At 34.9% G+C, this 19,525-nt stretch overlaps 1 protein-coding gene across 1 annotated transcript in view; it reads right to left on the reverse strand.

The window, feature by feature from the left end:
* The window catches only part of BANK1 (B cell scaffold protein with ankyrin repeats 1), a gene marked incomplete at both ends in the record, with an annotated part of 320,108 nt that overhangs the window by 177,578 nt on the left and 123,005 nt on the right, over nt 1-19,525 (reverse strand). Inside the window, one exon of the mRNA XM_080697739.1 lies at nt 8,094-8,290. Coding sequence (XP_080553865.1) covers nt 8,094-8,290 — 197 coding nt within the window. The remainder of the gene's footprint in view (nt 1-8,093; nt 8,291-19,525) is intronic.

Here is a 19,525-nt window from a genome sequence, read left to right on the forward strand (position 1 = left end):
ATTTATGATTATTTTCTGCTTTACACAAATTCCACATTATTTCAGTTTTTTGAAGGCCAATACTGCCCTCCATATTTAAAACTCTGTGGAGATCATGTACCATGATGTACGTTCCCAAACATATCAAAGTCAATCAGTAAGTCAAACATGAAAATGAGGCAGGGGAAAGGGAATTTGAGGAAAGGCTAAATGAGTGATGTGTGCATGTATGCCTCTACCACCTTGCACCATTAAGATGCATGACTACAACGCATGAACAAAAAATTAAAAGAAAAATAACAGAACAAGCCAGGCATGGTGGCGCACGCTTGTAATCCCCGCGCTTGGGAGGCGGAGACAGGAGGATCGTGCAGGTTCGAAGTCAGCCGCGCTGGCTTAAGAGACCCTGTTTCCAAATAAAAATATAAAATAGGTCTTGAAGCGTAGCCCAGAGGTAGAAGGGTTTCCAGGAACTCCAGTATCACAGAAAGAAAGAGAGAAAGAAAGAAAGAAAGAAAGAAAGAAAGAAAGAAAGAAAGAAAGAAAGAAAGAAAGAAGGAAAGAAAGAAAGAAAAGAAAAGAAAAGAGAACAAGAAAAAAAATCCACTGGCTGTCACTGTATGTGTCATGAACAAGCTCACTGGCGAGACATTCTTTTGCCAGAGGTATTTAGCTTATTGAGTACATCATCATATTCATGCTTTAGGGGAGAGAGATGACTCTAGCTTCTCCTTATACATGGAAATATCTCCCATTGAATGCAAATGTAATTATAGTGGGAAGTTGAATCCATGTGCTTCCCCATAAAACCCTATTGTTTTTTCTAGACAAATCATTTTAACTTCCACCAGAAATGACTATACTTTATTAGACATTAGAAATTAGTCATTAGAAATGACTGCTTTATTAGACTTTTTTATTAAATATAATATGCTATAATCGAGGATAAATATCAGTTTACCTCTTACATAATTGCTTTGCAGAGAAAAATATCACATTTGTTAGTACATGTTAAATTTAAAAATTAAAATACGCCAGGCATGGTGGCACACACTTATAATCCCAGCATTTGGGAGGTAGAGTCTGGAGGATAGGTTCCCTGACAATTTCAACTACTTAGCGAGGCCCTTCACAACTCAGTGAGACCCCTTTTCAAAAATAAAAAGACTAAAAAAATAGGGCTGGGGGTATAGTTCAGAGGTACAATGCCCCTGAGTTCCATCCCTGGTGCCGTGAAAAAAAAAAAAAAATAGTTAAAAACTTCTAAAGTTACATTGCAAATGCATTTTCTACTTAGAGTAAACCTTTTTAGGCACAAAGGGATAACTCTTTTCCTCCTTCTTTGGCTCTGTAGCTCTAATGCATGTATTCATCTATTTTCTCATATATTATAGGATCTTATAGATTTATATATATGTTTTGTGTATTACCTGAATATAAATATTGAAGATAAATATTGAAATATGCTAATAGTATTCAATTTTTAGGAGAGCTGAGATATGCAATGGTTTAAAAATCATTAAAAAGAAAATACTTGGGTTTAGATGAGAAATCCAGCTCTGTACGATTAGTTCATAACCCCAGGTGACAGGTACTGTTGTCTTTGAAGTTTAATTCCCTTATCTGTGAAATGGAAGTAAAAAATACCTAATTCACATGTTTAGGATAAGTAGCTATGTGAAAGTGCCTAGCACAAACAATAATAAATACATGTCAAGCAATAATATATGCATATATAAATCAAACATATATATGTAAAGCATACATATGCAATAGGTATCAAAAGTATATACACAAACACTCTGAACGTGTTTGTTCAGGGAAGAGTCGGTCTACTGGGAGAGATTCATGATACAAAAGAAAGAGAAGGTTATGATTGATAGTGCAGTCTAAACTCGATAAGAAGAAAATGAAAAGAAAATAAGGTGAATTTAATGTTAATTTTTATGAATCTTCTCTACACTTAGTGTTTCCATTAATTTTATGAAATCCTAAAGCATCCTATAGATAATTAATCTTTCCCAAGGATGCAAACTTGGCTTTTGATAAAGTTGGCTTAAAATCCACATTTGGCTGAGTCTTAAGGCTACATAAGTTGGAAGACATGGAAAATCTGAGGAAGAAAAGAGAGTTTACATAGGACTTTTAGAGCTACAGAGGAAAGGCAATCAAAACTGGAGAACTTGGGGAAGAGACACATTCTATAATAGTCGCTATGGAGCATTTAAAGGGATTTTAGAACAAGATTGCTAAGTAGCTTCAAAAGCATAACTGAGACATGAATTTGTAATGTGTGCAGTCAAGTGCAGTTATGTGACTTGTTCCAGTTTCTTCAGTTCTAACAGAATATCAATATTGAACACAAGCCAGCATTCTGAAATTCATTGTAGTCTGGCTTATTAAAAATGTATGGTATTTCAGGAGGGCTATTTCTCTATGAATTTTATAAACCTAAGCTTTTAAAAATCAAAATATACAGAGGATATGACCAATTATTTTATTTGAAGTATGAAGCCTGGTTAAGGACACTTAGGTAGGTGAGATCAAACAACTCCTCAAATTGAACTCTTACCCTGTGTGCCATCAAGGTATAATACACACCGGGCATCAGTCAGTGAGAGGGGAGGGTGGCCCATGGCCCACTGTGAGCCTCCAGACTCGGAGAAAGAAAACAGTACCTCAGGAAAGCAAGGAATGACTCCATCTAAACTCAATAGTATAATAATGACAATGAGATATACTAAGTAAATGGAACAATCTACTTAAAACAAGCAGTATTATAAAGTACTATGTGAGTTCTGCTAAGAATCAAAGGACCAGGAAGAGTGAATGTTCACTAGCCTAAATATAAGTTTAACTCTGAGTACTAGGTTCTTGGTATGAGTCGGTCAATAATTGGTTTATATTAGGGGTACTGTGAGTGTGTCAACATCAAAACTTTATTTCTATTCGAATCCTGGAAAATTTGGAAAAGATTAGGGTCTGTCAGTCAGACATTAAATAGCAGTGAACTCAACCAACCTCTTTGTCTTTCTGTCTCTCTCTTCCTCTCTGTCTCTGTTCATCTTTTCCTCTTTGCCTCTCCCCCCATCCTCTGTCCTCCTTATCAGACCTTTTACACACCCACCCCAGACACACATGCTTGAGACCTCTGTCCACAGGGGCAAAGAAAAATGTAGGGTAGGTTAATGAGAGCGGGATATCACAGGAATGCTAGAGATGTCAACAATAGGAAGGCTCCCAATCAGTTTCTTAAAAAGTTAGCTAGTAAAAGCACATGGAAAAGTACTGCTCCTGTTTCTTATAAATTTTCTTGGACTCTTCATGATTAAGTTCTTATCAATATTTACTTCAAACCACATGAGTTTACAATGTGATGGGAGAAAAACGGTATTGTATCTGAAATAAGTAACTGCCTGCTGGTTTTCGAGTTCCATAGCTTATCAACGAAGGAGAATATATTTTCCTTGTCTATTAGCACACTAATGTAATCATTTTGTTTAAGGGCTTTATTTATTTATTTTTATTTTTTTGGTGGTACTGGGGTTCCTGGAAGCCCTTCTACCGCTGGACTACACTCCCAGACCTATTTTATATTTTTTTTATTTGGAAACAGGGTCTCTTAAACCAGAGCGGCTGGCTTCGAACCAGCGCGATCCTCCTGTCTCCGCCTCCCAAGCGCGGGGATTACAAGTGTGCGCTACCATGCCCGGCTGTTTAAGGGCTTTAAACTGATAGGGATGTCTGAGATCATACAAAAATATTACTTAAATTATTTTGCTTAAAATACATATTGTTTGTTTTATGCTTTGTCTTCAAAGTATCTCGTAATCAGAAGCTAAGCTTCAATTTACCGCAATATTTTGTTTTATTTATTTATTTATTTATTTATTTATTTATTTATTTATTTATTTTGATGGTACTGGGGTTCCTGGAGGCCCTTCTAACTCAGGGCTACACTCCCAGACCTATTTTATATTTTTATTTGGAAACAGGGTCTCTTAAGCCAGCGCAGCTGGCTTCGAACCTGCACGATCCTTCCTGTCTCTGCCTCCCATGCACGGGGATTACAAGCTTGCGCCACCACGCCCGGCTTGTTTTATTTATTTAAAAGATTTTATTTTGGAAGCACTAAATTAATAATCAACATTGTTATCTGCTATTTGAAACTTTCTGCACTTTCATCAAGAATACTTTTAAACAAATTGTGCTTTATACTCAGTTGTGAATTGATTTTTATTTTATTTTATTATTTTATTTGCAGTACTGGGATGGAACCCAGGGGCATTCTCCCTCTGAACTACACCCTCAGCCTTATTTTTTTTTTAATTCTTTATTTGAAACAGGGTCTCACTGAGTTGCAAAGGGCCTCACTAAGTAGGAGTTGAGGCTGTCCATGAACCATGACCCTCCTCTCTCAGCCTTCCAAATGCTGAGATTATAAGCATGTACCACCATGTCCTGCTTATCCAGTTGTGAATTTAAATACCCATTTATTTTCATTTTGTCTACCTTTCATATTAATTCTCAAAGAAGAGATTTCTAGAAGCTGAAACATGAGTAGATATTTTAAAGATGCTATGAATTATGGAAATACATAGTATTATCATCCAAAAAAGGTACTGAAAACATGAAAAAAATGTGGGTGTTAGATAACTTTATCAAAACATTGAGGTTCTATTAATAAATTATTATTTTCTGTAAGGAATAATATAAAGCAATATAAGAAATATGTTTTGAGCATCTTCTTCCTCCTCATCCTTCTCATCTTCTTTTTTCTTTTACATAGTTAACACTAATATGGACTATATATAGTTTATTCGTAATTGATAGTGCTTTTTCCCGTATTTTTCTAAAATCTTAACTGGATTTTTCTTTCTACTCACTTTATTAAATTATGGTCCAGTCCACTGTATTATAATTCCTCATGAAACCTCAAAATGAACAATGTTTCATAGACAGATGATTAAGAAGAATTGAACAAATCAGTAAATCAGTCAGAGGCAAAATGTGAAGCTAAAAAGAAATCGTTCTTCAGGAAAAAGGTCTGGTCCATTGGTGGATTGTAAACTTCCAACGTTAAAGATAATATGCTCTTCTGAAAGAATGGTTCATGAAAATTTTGAATGTGTATGTAAAAATCTTTGATTTCTCAGAGTGTGATTTTAACAATGAAGCTATACAGATATTATTAAAAATAAAGTATTTTAACAGCATAATAAGATTGCACAGTTTTTCTCTATTAGGCTTAAGTATACTCTTGAACAGACATAGCTATCATAACTTACAACAGTGTCAACATGTGGCTATCTAGCATACCTTCACTAAGAAGATATGGCTACTTCTAGATTTATTTTAAATTAAATTGATAATTAGAATAATTATTGGTATGATAAATAAATCAACAAGAAACACTTTTTTTCCATGTGTTTCACAACCTAGGACATATGCTTCCATTTCTTTAGACACATACTTGCAAAAAGGCCTTTGATAGCTTACAAATATGCTATTCCTAAAATTATCCACAGTCATTAAAATGCATTTACAGATCTGTTGTCCCTTACAATAGCTACTGTCACTTTCTCGCTGGTAGTGAAAAATTCACAGATTGGTGTCTATCCAATCTCAAATACTGATGTCTTCTATAAATGTTCTGGCAAAATGTAACAACTCACAAAGAGACAGAAAATGTAAAATCATTTAACAAACTTCACAGCATGATGATCACACAGAACTCTGCACATTTAAAGTAAGCTACTATGAGAGTGTGAATAGTCATCCTGGGACAATAGCAATTAGCAGGTGTCAATGTCCTACCACAGGAGCAGAAGATGTAAAGAAAAAAGTTATTTCCCTCATCCATCAATCTCATTTCCTATGGGTTTACATTTTTCAATATCTACTGTCATCATTTTTTATTATATAATTTATGGTGTACATATAATCTGCATAAGTCTGCATCTGTGAAAAGATCTTAGCAGGAAGTGAAAAACAAGAGTTTATCCCTTTTTTTTTTTTTTTGGTACTGGGGAACCCAGGAGCATTCTACCTCCGAGCAACGCCCCAGTCCTATTTTTTATTCTTCATTTTGAAACAGGATCTCACTGAGTTGCAAAGAGCCTCACTAAGTAGCTGAGGTGGCCGTGAACCCAGATCCTCTTGTCTCAGCCTCCCAAGTGCTGGGATTACAAGCATGTGCCACCATGCCTAGCTAGGGTTTATCTTAAAAGTAAATTTGGTAGCTGAAACTTTTAGAAAAAAGTGGCTAAAAATTAGAGGAAAGGGTTATAAAGGGCTGAGAACCAGGCTATGCGGGATGACAATACCATGAGAAATATCCAAGACTAAACTGACTCAGTGACTTACTCGAGATAAGTGTGTTGTTGCTTTTGTCAATGACTACATGCAATAGATAATTGTTTTTTCTTATGATACTAGGAACTGAACTCAGGGGTACTTAAACACTGAACAACACTACTTTCTATTTTTTTTTTTTAATTTTGAGACAGAGTCTCACTAAAGTGCTAAGGTGGTCCTCAAATTTGCAATCCTCCTGCCTCAGTCTTATGAGTAGCTGGGATTGGAGGCATGTACTACTTTACCCTATTGCAGTGGATAATTATTAAGATGAATGCTGCCAGAAGCTGGAAAGACTAGATAATTGTTAGTATATGTGAGAATCACTATCTAAAATCCTCCCAGGAAAAAAAATAATGCTCACTTCTGGTATAGAGGATATAGACTAAAATTAGTCATTTGTTAATTTTGTTGCAGGCTGCATATTTTCTATGTTTTAAATATGGGCAAATGATATTGTAGTTCTAGAGAGCAGATGATCACCACACTCTCATGGATTATTATTTTGCCATTTTTTTCAAGTAGAAAATATTTCATTGGTTGTCATTTCACTCTCTGGAAATTAAAGAATACCAATGACTTTTCACAAGTGCAATATTAGGTGAAATAATCTGAAAATCAGAATAAATGCTAAAATAATCAGAAGCTGTTTATAGTATTTCTATGTTTTATACTAACTACTCTTGGACAATAAAATTCTATCTGTTCTGTGAATCCAAAGATAAATTTTGACAATTAACCAGCATAATCATTGTCCTATTATTATATTTTCTTAAGAGCCTTTGGAAGTATAATTGACATTCTAGAGGCACACTTTTGCTACAAACAAAAAACAATTGCCTTCCCAATTTGATTAAGGAAACACAAACTATGTTGTGTGTGTGTGTGTGTGTGTGTGTGTGTGTGTGTGTGTGTGTGTGGTACTGGGGGTGGAACCCAGGAGCTTTTCTTCCTCCAGGCTATACTCCCAGACCTATTTTACTTTATTTGGAAACAGGGTCTCTCTCACTAAGTTGCTGAGAGCCTCACTAAGTAGCTGATGCTGGCTTCAAACCTGTGCGATCTTCCTGTCTCAGCCTCTCAAGCGCTGGGATTACAAGCATGCACCACCATGCTCGGTTACAAACTATGATTTATTTACTGAGATAGTGTACTCTCCTTGTAAAATTTTCCCTTGGTTTTATTATTTAAAAACTAACATTCATCAGAGAGTGTTCTAAAATTTGAGGTTGCAACACAAATAATAGGGAATAGGGAGAGAAAAAAAGAATCTCATAAGAGAATCAATTTTAAGTCACCTAAATTAACTTTATATTGAATAGAGTTTTTGAATGATTTATCAAACTGTATTGTTAACCTAATGATTATTGATCTGTTTTCATGCGCCTAATAAGTTTGAGATTCAAACAAAGGAGTAAAGGTGAGAAGGCTTTATTGTCTATAAGAAAGCTTTAGTGGCTGCTCATCATTGGTGAAGACCAATATCAAACAGGAATATAAAAGCCAGAAAGACCACATAGGTTTCAAAAGTGGATGATAATAGGTGGGAGTTAGACTTGGCTTATGGTAATACTAGAATGGGTTGACTAATTCTGCAAGGTGCTTTGTAAGACATGGATAACTACAGACCAACAGGCTTAGTTGTACAGTAGCATCATTTTTAAAAAGCAATGTATATGTACACATGCACATACACATACACAATTATTTTATTAAAAAAAACCTTTAGAGATAAAATTGAAAAAAAAAATACTTACTGAAAAGTCTTCAAAGATTTTCGTGAGTTGTTCGTGACCATGCATTTCGGCCAAATGTGCTGGGTCTGAACCCTCCATGTTTTTTATCTTAGATGCCCATCTTGCCCCTGAACATTGAAGCAAATGAGTAGCCAGGTTCTTTAAGCCAAATCTTGCTGCACAGTGAAGAAGTGTTGGAAGTTGTTTAACATGAGTACCTGAAAGAATAGTGAATAAAAGGACTTAATACATTCTTCTTATATCTGCGATCCTAGAAACAAGTCAGACATAAACTATTCTTAAAAGTCATGTCCATAAGGCAGAGGAGAGTACCCATTTTTCATATGAGAAACCATCAGTGATTTTAGTGGTATAGACTCGTTCTCCCCTTTTTAATTCTTGTCTTAAAATATAAATGACTATTATTTTGATTAGCTTTAATTACCCACTCTTATTCATATGGTAAGTTTAATTTAGAAAACTACATCAACATTTTAAATACAAAACAAAATAAAACAAAAATATTATTTTGTTATAACTCCTTTTGAATGTACTGTTACATTAACCAGCCATTGAATAGCAAAATTATATAAGTTCAACTAAAAATCCCATGTTATGTATTTTACTGCCATGCCTAGTTTGTTTTCTTCTGAATTGGAAATGAACATAAAATTCCTGTGGGATTTATATTAGATTTCTACATGAATCTTCCTTTCAAACATTATCTGCAACAGAAAACACAGGCAAACACTTTTATAAGCAACTTTAGTGTGAAAATTTCCATTAGGACTTTATTACTTTCATATTAATGTTTTAGACTATAAATTTCACAATTACAAACATCAATTAGAAGAAACGTATTAATTATGCATAACTATAAAATGATGAATGTAAACTGCTATTTGAGTGCAAAACAAAGCTCAAACTGATGAGTGATGATATATTATTATTCTATATTTTCACACTTAGCTAAAAAAAAAAAGGAATTTACAAACCAGATTAATAGCTGTGGCATTATCAGAGGCAAGAGTGTGAGGACTTATAGTAACAGAAACACACATTTCAAAGCAAAAGTCAATTTTCTTTCAACAAAATTCTAAAGCAGCCACTAATGATAGAACATGCCAGTAATTTCAGTACTTGGGAGATTTAGGGGAATTGCAGGTTCAAGGCCAGCCACAGTACTTTAGTGAGACCCTAAAAATTTAGTTTCTAAATAGTAAATACATATGTAAATACATACATACACACATTAATGGGCTTAGAGTGTAGCCCAGAGGTAGAAGGCCCCTGGGTTAAATCTCTAATACAAAAAAAAAAACAACAACAACAACAACAACAACTAAAGAAATGTTAAAAAGAAACCACCTAACATTTTGTGTGTGTGTGTGTGTGTGTGTGTGTGTGTGTGTGTGTGGCACCAGAGATGGAACCCGGGGGCATTCTACCTTTGAGATGCACCCTCAACCCTATTTATTTCTTTCTTTACTTTGAAACAGGGTCTCACTGAGTTGCAAAGGGCCTCATTAAGTAGCTGAGGCTATCAGCGAACCTTGATCCTTCTGGCTCAGCCTCTCAAATGCTGGGATTACAAATGTGCGCCATCACGCGCAGCTACCATCTAACATCTTGAAAACTGTGGCTACCACTTTGCTATTTTGTAGAGAAAAAAAGAAAAAAGAGAAAGAAAAGTAAGATAAAGGTAATTAAAACTTGAGTTTTTAATTTACTTGGGTGTTTCAGGACTAAATTCATTTAGTTTTCTGAGTTTTATTCTTTAACAAACATAACAAAAATAACCATTTCAAGACACATTATGAACTTGGTAAAAGGAAATATTTTATCCATCAAAATGTGTTCAAACTAAATGATTGTAAGTAGATTTGCAGATATATTTTAACAATACATGTACTTATCCCTTGTATGATTTTCAGTGGATCAACAATTACCAAATATTTTCTGAGGATGGGTGAAGGCTGACAATATTAAGGCAGGTGTCACCTTTCAAAATAAGAATAATCTATTTCCTTTAAAAGATATTTATGTGTGTATTTATTTATTTAACATTTTTACAGTACTGGGGATTGAACTCAGGGACATTCTACCTGCGAGCTATACCACCAGCCTTATTTTTATTCTCTCTTTTGAAACAGGGCCTCACTAAGTTACAGAGGGCCTAACAAATTGCTGAGGCTGGCCATGAATCTGCAATCCTCCTGTCTCAGCCTCCCAAGCACTGGGATTTCAAGCATGTTTGTGTTTTGTATTATTATAATTTCCATTTACTGATTTTCCTTTCATACCGATTGCCCAATTTTTACAAGAGATTCTGTAGAATATTTCTAATAATTATTTTAATGTTCTTTTTTATTATTGTAGTACTGGGGATTAAGCCCAGGACATTCTACCTCTGCGCTATACTTCCAGTCCTATTTTATTTTTACTTTGAAACAGGGTCTCATTTAGTTGTAGAGGGCCTCGCTAAGTATTTTAATGTTTCTAACTGGTAATTTCAATATAATTTTGTGTTAGTTTATTTTGACTGTTTTCTTTTCTTGACTAACAATTGTCATTTCTTTCTTCATGATTCTTATAATTTATCAGGTTTTGCACTGCATGAAAACCCATTGTCCTAAAAAACTTAAATATGGCATATAACATAATTACATAATGTATAATTATGCCATAATTATAATATATTTTAATTAATACAATACATAAGCTCTAGGTTGTGGTTTTCAACTTATTTTGTGTCACTTTTATTGACATAGCCACAGAAGTCAAAACTTTGGGCCAAAGTAAGTAATATTTACTCTCGCAATAAATCACACCCTTTCTTCAGCCAAAACAGCTATAGTTGGAGTTAAATCAAGGTAATCTGTTGGTGAGCTAAGTTTGTTCTTTTTTGTGGCTTTACATAGATCACAAATATGTTGAGGGCAACACCATAACTTTCTCCTCAGCACAGCCTGGGACCCGAGCACTGGTGAGATCACTGTTGTTTTGCAGACTGCCTGCCAGCTCTGCTTTGTGTACCTTCAGTCCTGCTCCCTGATGGATGATTCCTTCCCACTGGACATCGCTCTCAGTTTTGGAAGGCCTCTGGAATGCACTCAGCCTAGGCAGACTTTCTACACCAGTAGCCTGGAGGTATTTCTTCCAGTGTGCATGCCTCTCTATTTAGAACCTGGCTTCTGCTGCTTTCCATATGGTAAAAGCTTTAGGGAGGTTTTGTCTCAGCAATCTCATGCCACTTCCTACTCTTCAGCAGCCACGGGCTGGCCTTCAGGAAAGCAAAGTTTTTAGAATTTTTCTCAGCTTCCTTACTCTACCTCCAGCCACTAAATTACCAACTTTCCACTCAAGACAACTTAAAGAAGAAAGGTGGAGAGGAGCACGGTCCTGCCCCATAGCTGGGCTTCTTTGGGATCCTTGTTCTTTGCACATTAGCCTCAGTATACCTATTAAAAGTTTGCTAAGTGTTAAGCTGACTTCTCTTGGCTTCACATCTGTAGTGAGCTCTCTTTTCTTGTTCCATCCGGGATGATCGCAGCCACAATTTTTTTTTTCTCCCCTTGAGAAGAATCCCTTTCTGGATTTTAGTTTATTTATGGTACTTTGGTCATCAATTTTCTGCTGTGTTAAAAAAAAGGCACTGGGATTTTTGAAAATCATTTTGCTTGTTCTCATTACAGTGGGAACCATAGTCTCTTGTGATGTTATACATCTTAATTAGAAGCAGGGATTCTATTCATCTTAATTCATATATTATTTAGTTATTTTCTTAAATTAATATAATTTACATTATAAACAACTCCTACTTTTACTTGCAGAGTAAAATAATAAATTTCTTTAAAAATACAAGACACTTTAGGAATGTGCTTAACCTGCAATGTATATCTGCATCATTCATGCCATTTTTCATTTAATTAATGATATATAGCACCTGGTTTTATTACCAAGATATAAGAAGAGAATCCATAATTCACACTAAAATGTAGCATATTTGCTTTTATTTTTTCTAGAAAAAATAAATTTCCATTTATTTTTTTAGCCAATGTTTTATTCTGTTTTGGGAGAACAGAATAAAATGACTGTGGGGAGATTTTCAAGGAAAGTTTAATTTTATCACTTTTACAAATAAAAATAAATAGATGAGTTGGCAGGTAGCATGAAAATTGGGTCATGTACTTGTTTGTGCAGAGCTATTTCTAGACTGTTCAAGGTAATCCTTAAAATTATGGCCAAGCCGGGCGTGGTGGCGCATGCTTGTAATCCCCACACTTGGGAAGCGGAGACAGGAGGATCGCGCAGGTTCGAAGCCAGCTGTGCTGTCTTAGGAGACCCTGTTTCCAAATAAAATATAAAATAGGTATGGGAGTGAAGCCTAAGGTAGAAGGGCTTCCAGGAACCCTAGTACCACCAAAAAAAAAAAAAAAAAAAAAAAAAATTATGGCCAATAGTTAGATTGAAATAATCAAACAAAAGCTTCCAAAAATTAACCCAGCTCAGTAAATGATAAAATGAGAATATATCTGTTTAGAATATAAGAATTAAATAAAAATTTAACAGTAAAATGAGTATGGGAACTGTAGACAGCCTTATAATCATTTTGTCCTCACAAATTACCACTTGGGATATTAAATATGTATTCATTCAGAGTTAGATGAACAGGTGGCCAGCTTAGAACAAAATAATGCAGCATGCTGGAAAGAGACGATTAAAAGGAATTTTAATTGCAGCTCAGCTACTACATCTGTGGCCCTGAAGAAAGTTCCTTCATCTTCCTGGACCTCAGTTTCTTCACTTATAAAGGTAAATGGTAGGGATCAGAATTATAGGACTTCTGATAGTCTTCTGTGCTAGAAACCATGTCCCCGATAGCTATGAAACAGACTCTCTTCAGGGGCAAAACAAAAACAAGAAGAAACAACCCTGGGGGTCAATCAAATATGAGTTAAAGGAGTAGGGAAAGTATTCACAAGGGTTGAACATAGGTGATGATTCTCATTCTTTTCACAATATGTCTTCGAATCTGATAAGATATTCATATTTTTATGGATCTATAAGACAGAGCATTGATGGGTTTATGAAAATATTTTGCTCTGGGACAGGAGCACCACTGTGCAACTTTTGACAACTCTTCTCATTCTGCCAGAACAGAATTTTAAGGAATAAAAAAAAATATGGCCAAGTTATTATGTTTTTCAAACATTGGTAATGTAAAAGAAATTCACAAGAAAAATAAAAATTGGCCCACAAAAGCTTCAGATTTGTTTTCCCTCACGCTACGTAAATTCTGGCATAAATGTATGTCAATACATATACACTCTAGAACTCACCTTAGCTTTCTGTTTGCCTAATTAATTGTTGCAACTAAAATTTTCTTTCTAAAATATTCTCAAATATTTAAGAGAAAATATATTATATTTATTTTGTTTCATTAATCCAAGAAACTTTTTACAAGGTATTACTTTTCTTTTTCAAGTATTTTAGTGGAGAAGGTTAAATTCCTAATTTGCATTATATTAATTATATATTACAGATTACAATATAGTTTTAATTTTTCTTAATAAATAAACCTTTTAAAGCCTTTTATTACTTCAAATCTCAACACTTTAAAATTTATTTATTTCTTATGAGAGACATTATAGTATGGCACTTAAACATTATGCATTTAGAGGAAGAATATATATTAAAATAGCAACTTTAGCATTTACTAGTAGTGTAATTTGAATAGGCTACTTGAACTTCTGGGCTTCAATTTTCTCAGTCATTATTTGAGGATAATAAAATTTATTCAATCAGGCCCAGGCCTCATTATTATACCCAGGCCCAATTGATATTTCCATATACAAATAAGTACTGTTTATGTACATTATTTGAAGAATCTAGTTTTGAAAATTTAGTTATTCATTAAAATTTATGGGTAACACCAACACTGACACTTTAAGGTTCTTTCTTGGTCAATTGAAGAGCGAGAAAATTTTTAAATCATTCAAAGCATGTATTCCAAGTTGAGGATGAACAGGTTCTGCTCTTTCTTTCTTTCTTTCTTTCTTTCTTTCTTTCTTTCCTTCTTTCTTTCTTTCTTTCTTTCTTTCTTTCTTTCTTTCTTCCTTCCTTTCTTTCTTTCTCTCTCTTTCTCCCTTTCTTTCTTTCTTTCTTTCTTTCTCTCTCTTTCTCCCTTTCTTTCTTTCTTTCTTTCTTTCTTTCTTTCTTTCTTTCTTTCTTTCTTCTTCTTCTTCATGAGAGACTATCTTCCCTCTGACCCACTTACTGCCACATTTTTTATGGTTTTTGTGGGTTTTGTTGGTGATTTAATTGTTTATAAACACCTATGGCCCTCTAGTATAGTGCTAAAGTGCCGTGTAGTGTTCACACCATAACATAATAAACGTTTCATGTGCCTTACAGAGAAAATATCTGTGTTAGATAAACTTCATTCAGATATGAATAATAGTATTATTGGTGAGTTCAATATGAATCAACAGTGTGCATTAAACAATGTGTCTTTAAATAGATACACACACAAAACAAGGTTCTGTATGGATTAATGAAAATATTATCAGAAGCTGTCAGGAACCTAACCCTGTATCTTTATGAGGAAAAATGGCTCAGTATTCATTGATTCAATGGTTTTATAAAACATAACTACTGCAAATAATGAGAATCACCTGCATTTTAAAGCATTCTAGAGGTCCCCTTCTGTTTTGGAAAGGGAATTCAGAATTGGTTTCCCATTGCAGAATGACCAATCATTTTCAAAAGGTTGCCACCATTTTTTCTTTCCTTCACACACAGCTTGGGGTGGGGGCGGGAGCTCTGAGAGCAGGGACAGCACTTTACAGTGGGACCAGAAAAGGTGAGGAGCTGGAGGAAGTGACTGTGAGCGTCCAGGCCCATGAGTTCTAGGACTTGTCTTCAGCTGCCTCTGTGCTTAGGGTCTAACAGTTAAAATATAAGCTGGGCATGGTTAGAAGCCACCTCAACAACCACTCTGCAAGTACAAAGAACAGTCTTAGGGGTTCGGTTTTCTCTCTATTCTTTCATATGTCAAAGATTAGGGGAAAAATATCTCAGATGAAGGCAAATGTTTGGTCTGTCTTTCTCAGAAGGTATACATTTTTTTAAGGAAATATGTTATCATTTTAATTTTTGTAAAAAACTGTGTATTTTGCTGTGATAGTGTGTTTAAAATTTGAAAGTTTTGTAAAAGGGTAAAAATAGAGTTCCACAAGGTTGATTTGGCATGCCAAATCCCTTGAATGATATGTTGACAAGAAGTATGAGAAATAAATGGAGCATGCAGCCCCCAAACCAGAGGAGGCTCATTTCTTACTGAATACTCTAAAGGGTAGATTTACCCTCAAACTAGCAGCAGTACTAAGAGAAGGAAGAGAAAGAAAATGAAAGGAGAAGAAAAAAGAAAAGGATAGAAAATATGATGACTAACGAATACAGACAGGGATTTTAGGTACCTTGTGCCCAAATTGAAAAGCAGAAAAGCAGAACATATAACTAGCAGATTAGTACAGGTGATCTGATTCCATAAAGGGAGTCTTTTGGAAATGTGTAAAAGGGCTTTTTTCCCCTTTACTTTGTATTTTTGCATTGCTAGGGATCAAATCCAGGGCCTCGTACATGATAGGCAAGTGCTCTACCATTGAACTATATCCCCAGCTCCAGGGCTTCATTATCTAGGACTGTGGACCAGAAACAGCCAGGGAGAAGTAAGGCAATGGACAGAGAAAGATTTAAGCAGAGCAGGAAGCCACAGTGATGAGTCTGGGCATTTGGAGTCCATGCCTGAGGGTAATTCTAGGAAGTAAAGGGTAATGTGAAGTTCTTATTAGAAGTTCTTGGGATTGGTATAAATTAAAATGAAATCTCACTACATTTTTTAATGTTTTGTTAAGTATCCATTTTTCATGATCAAATCCAGACAACCTAATTAGTTTTGGGCTCCTTTATGTTTAACTTGTCCATCCAAATTGTACCAAAACTTTGGTTAAAATAAGAAATCTGCAGGAACTATCCATATAAAGATATATTATTTTTATGTTTATTTTAAGCATTCCTTTTTAAAAATCCAATATTGTCTAAACTGTGTCTTGACAACAAAAGACCCAACAATTTAGAAAGAGAAAAAAACCAAGAACAGTAAAATTGTACAAACAAGATAGGCTGGGTTGGGCTGGTAGGAATTTCTACTACAGGGTCATGCCTTACAGATAGATTGCTATTCATTGGCTTTTATAAGGCTCTTACATAGAAATCCAAGGAATATGTGCCACCACAAAATAAATAAATTAATATATCAGGCAAGGATGCTTGGTTTCACTAAATAAGAAATACTTAGCTTTAGTGTTTAGGATATCTTGAAGTATGTGATTTATTCCTTAAAAATATTAAATGGTTTTGATAATAAAAACTAACAAGGTTAGGAGAAAAATCTGTGCAGTCCCTGGGGACAATAATAGACTAATTAGAGCTTACGATGCCTTTGGGGAGCATTATTTGTAGGAACGAAATGAAAATGGAATATAAGAATGATAGAAAACATCTGAGTGCTGGCCTGCCTTGCAGACCTCAAACTTGCTAATATTCATCTTATATATCTATGTATGTATTAATGTCTATTAAACATATACATTTATACTTATTTTTCTTAAATATATATTATGTATGCACATAGATGCATAGATTTTGTATGCATACATATTTCATACAAGAGATTTGTCCTATAAAAATCTCTCTATTCACATATACATGCATATCCTGCCGGTCCTATTCTCTGGAAAATCTTCACCAAGCTGGCAAGGAGGGTGACTGTGGTGATTCTGGTAAACCACAAGCTGTAGGAACAAAGCATAAAAACAAATTTGTCTACAACTTTGAGTCCCTTTCCTTCCAAGAATAATGCAGTACAAGTGTTTAAACACGCAGGTTCTTGATAAAAATTTAGTAATGGTGGAATCCAGAGAGCAAGTGAGTCCTTTAAGGAAAAGGAGGGAGGCATTTTAGGAGTGGATCAGTAACATTGTCCCTACATAATTTGGGCCTGTCAAAGGACTTTCAAAGGGTAGAAATCGAGGTCTGAGAATCACTACTGTATAACTGCAAAAGCAAGAGAGAGTTCCTTAAGTATTAACTGTGCAAGACATTTAAAGTCCATTTCTATTGTGTGTGTGTGCGACCAACTGAGGCTAACCCAGGCATGCATTTTTCTTATTAAAATGAACGAATATTAGGGAGTCTATTTCTGATTATCAGTTTCTAAAAGATACTATTCATGTTTCTTCTCCCAGCCCTAAGAAATAATTATAGATGATTATTATCATTGACTCTGAAAATCCTACAACCTTTGTGTTGGCCCAGCAATGAGGGACATATGTGCCTTGGTTACTTGAGCACAGACAGTTCAGTGCAGTGTATTCAGAAGGCGCACATGCCAGTGACTCATTCTGCTATTGGCAGATTCCATGGAGCAGAGAGGGGAAATAAATTATAAAAGCATAGCAATCTAAAATGCTGCCTAGGTCCAACAAAGAAGAATCATTTATTTGTGGAGCTCAAATATTTCCAGTCTATAACTGTCGATGACCAGAATTTTAATATAATCTATGGTTAATGTGGTAACCACTTACTAATGGATTAACATAACAAATTTGTACTGAGTACTGAAAATTCTTCTAGGGACTGGAAAATAAGCCTGTGAACTGAACAGGGCTTCTTCTAAAGGGCAATATTTGCCCATAAGAATGAAATAGGTGATTTGAAGGCAATAATGCACTATGAAACAAAAGTCACTGTTTTTCTAAGATTACAAAAATACCCAACTAATATTTGAAGTTATTTCATAAATAACTTTAAAAATAATTCATTAAAATAATGTTTTATATAATTTAGCAGAAAAATACACTTGTTACAACTTTTGCTCTTGATTTGAGATCATCTCCCGCGTGTGTCTCTCATGTCACCCTGGAGCCTCCACCCACAGCGTAGAGGGGTCCAGTGGTACAGCGCTACACATGTGGCCCCTGGAGCTCGTCTGCCTGGATATTGGTTGCCACCTGGGCAGGAGGCAGCTTTCCTAGGTTTCACTTAAAGCGAAGGTTAAAATCGCACCTACCATGGGATTGTGGCGAGGAATTAAACAAGTTAATATGTGTAAAGTCCTTCAACTTGTGTTTGACAGAGTAAGCAAAAGCAAGTGTTAACTACGATTGGTACAGCACACACTATACTAACAGCACTTAATTTTGCCTTGTCTTTCTTTGGCTTGTGTGCCCTCCAAGAGTAATAACTGGGACCTATTGATCCCACATTTTTCCACCTGCCCACAGTATCTAAAAGAGTATATAGTATGGAGAAGAGAACACTAAACTTTTTGTGAGGATTCATGAGATTATTTTTTAGTTATAGTATTACCCAAATACAGTTTGTTTTGAGACTGTAAACTATATCCTTCTTCACTTTGACTTTAATCCCAGCATACTGAGATTATTTTTAATAATGGCACACAAAAACATAGATTTTTTTATAGTAACTTTAAAACCACTCCTTCCTATACTCATGATTTTAATCCTAGTATATAGATTGATGGAATAAAATAAAACTGACTACCTTGCCTTTAATAAAATTTATGGCTGCTTTATTCACGTACGCAACGATGGTGCCACCCACGCTGCTGTGTTTGCTTGGTGGTCTTCAGTAAAAATTCACAGATGAGTAGAATCAGCATCATCTCACAGTTTGTGAGAAATGTAAATCCTTGTGTCCATCCAAGACCTCTTGTACTAAGTAACCTGCAGGTGAGGTCCAACAACCTGAATTTTAACAAGCCCGCCAAGTGATTTTGATCTTTGCTAAGGTTTGAGAACCACTGTATTAAATATGAAAAAATAGTCTTGGCTCTAATAATTAAAGTGACTTGCCAAAAAAATTGAGGTTAACATCATAGTGATTGGCGGGTGTGGTGGCGCACACTTGTAATCCCTGTGCTTGGGAGGCAGAGACAGGAGGATTGCACTGGTTCTGAGCCAGCCTCACTGGCTTACGAGACCCTGTTTCCAAATAAAAAAAATATATAAAATAGGTCTGGGAGTGTAGCCCGAGTTAGAAGGGTTTCTAGTAACCCTTCTACCACCAAAATAAGATTAAAAAAAAAAAACACAGCATAGTTATATGAAACAGCAAAAATATATTGTTATGTCCAGGGTAAACTTTCAAATTTATTGACAGATTCTAGAAGAATTTTTCCTCTCTTGCATTGTTTACATATTTTTTTTCATTTTTTACTTTTTTACAGTGTTGAGCATCAAATCTAGAGCATTTTGGTTGTTTGGTATTTTAAATTTTATTTTTATTTGTTATGATGACTTACATATTTAAAAATATTTTTCAATGGGAAAGAATATATAGAGTTGAAAATGGCATGTTAAAAAGTA

The sequence above is a fragment of the Muscardinus avellanarius genome, assembly GCF_963383645.1.
Source record: "Muscardinus avellanarius genome assembly, chromosome: 6".
NCBI classification, from domain to species: Eukaryota; Metazoa; Chordata; class Mammalia; order Rodentia; family Gliridae; genus Muscardinus; species Muscardinus avellanarius.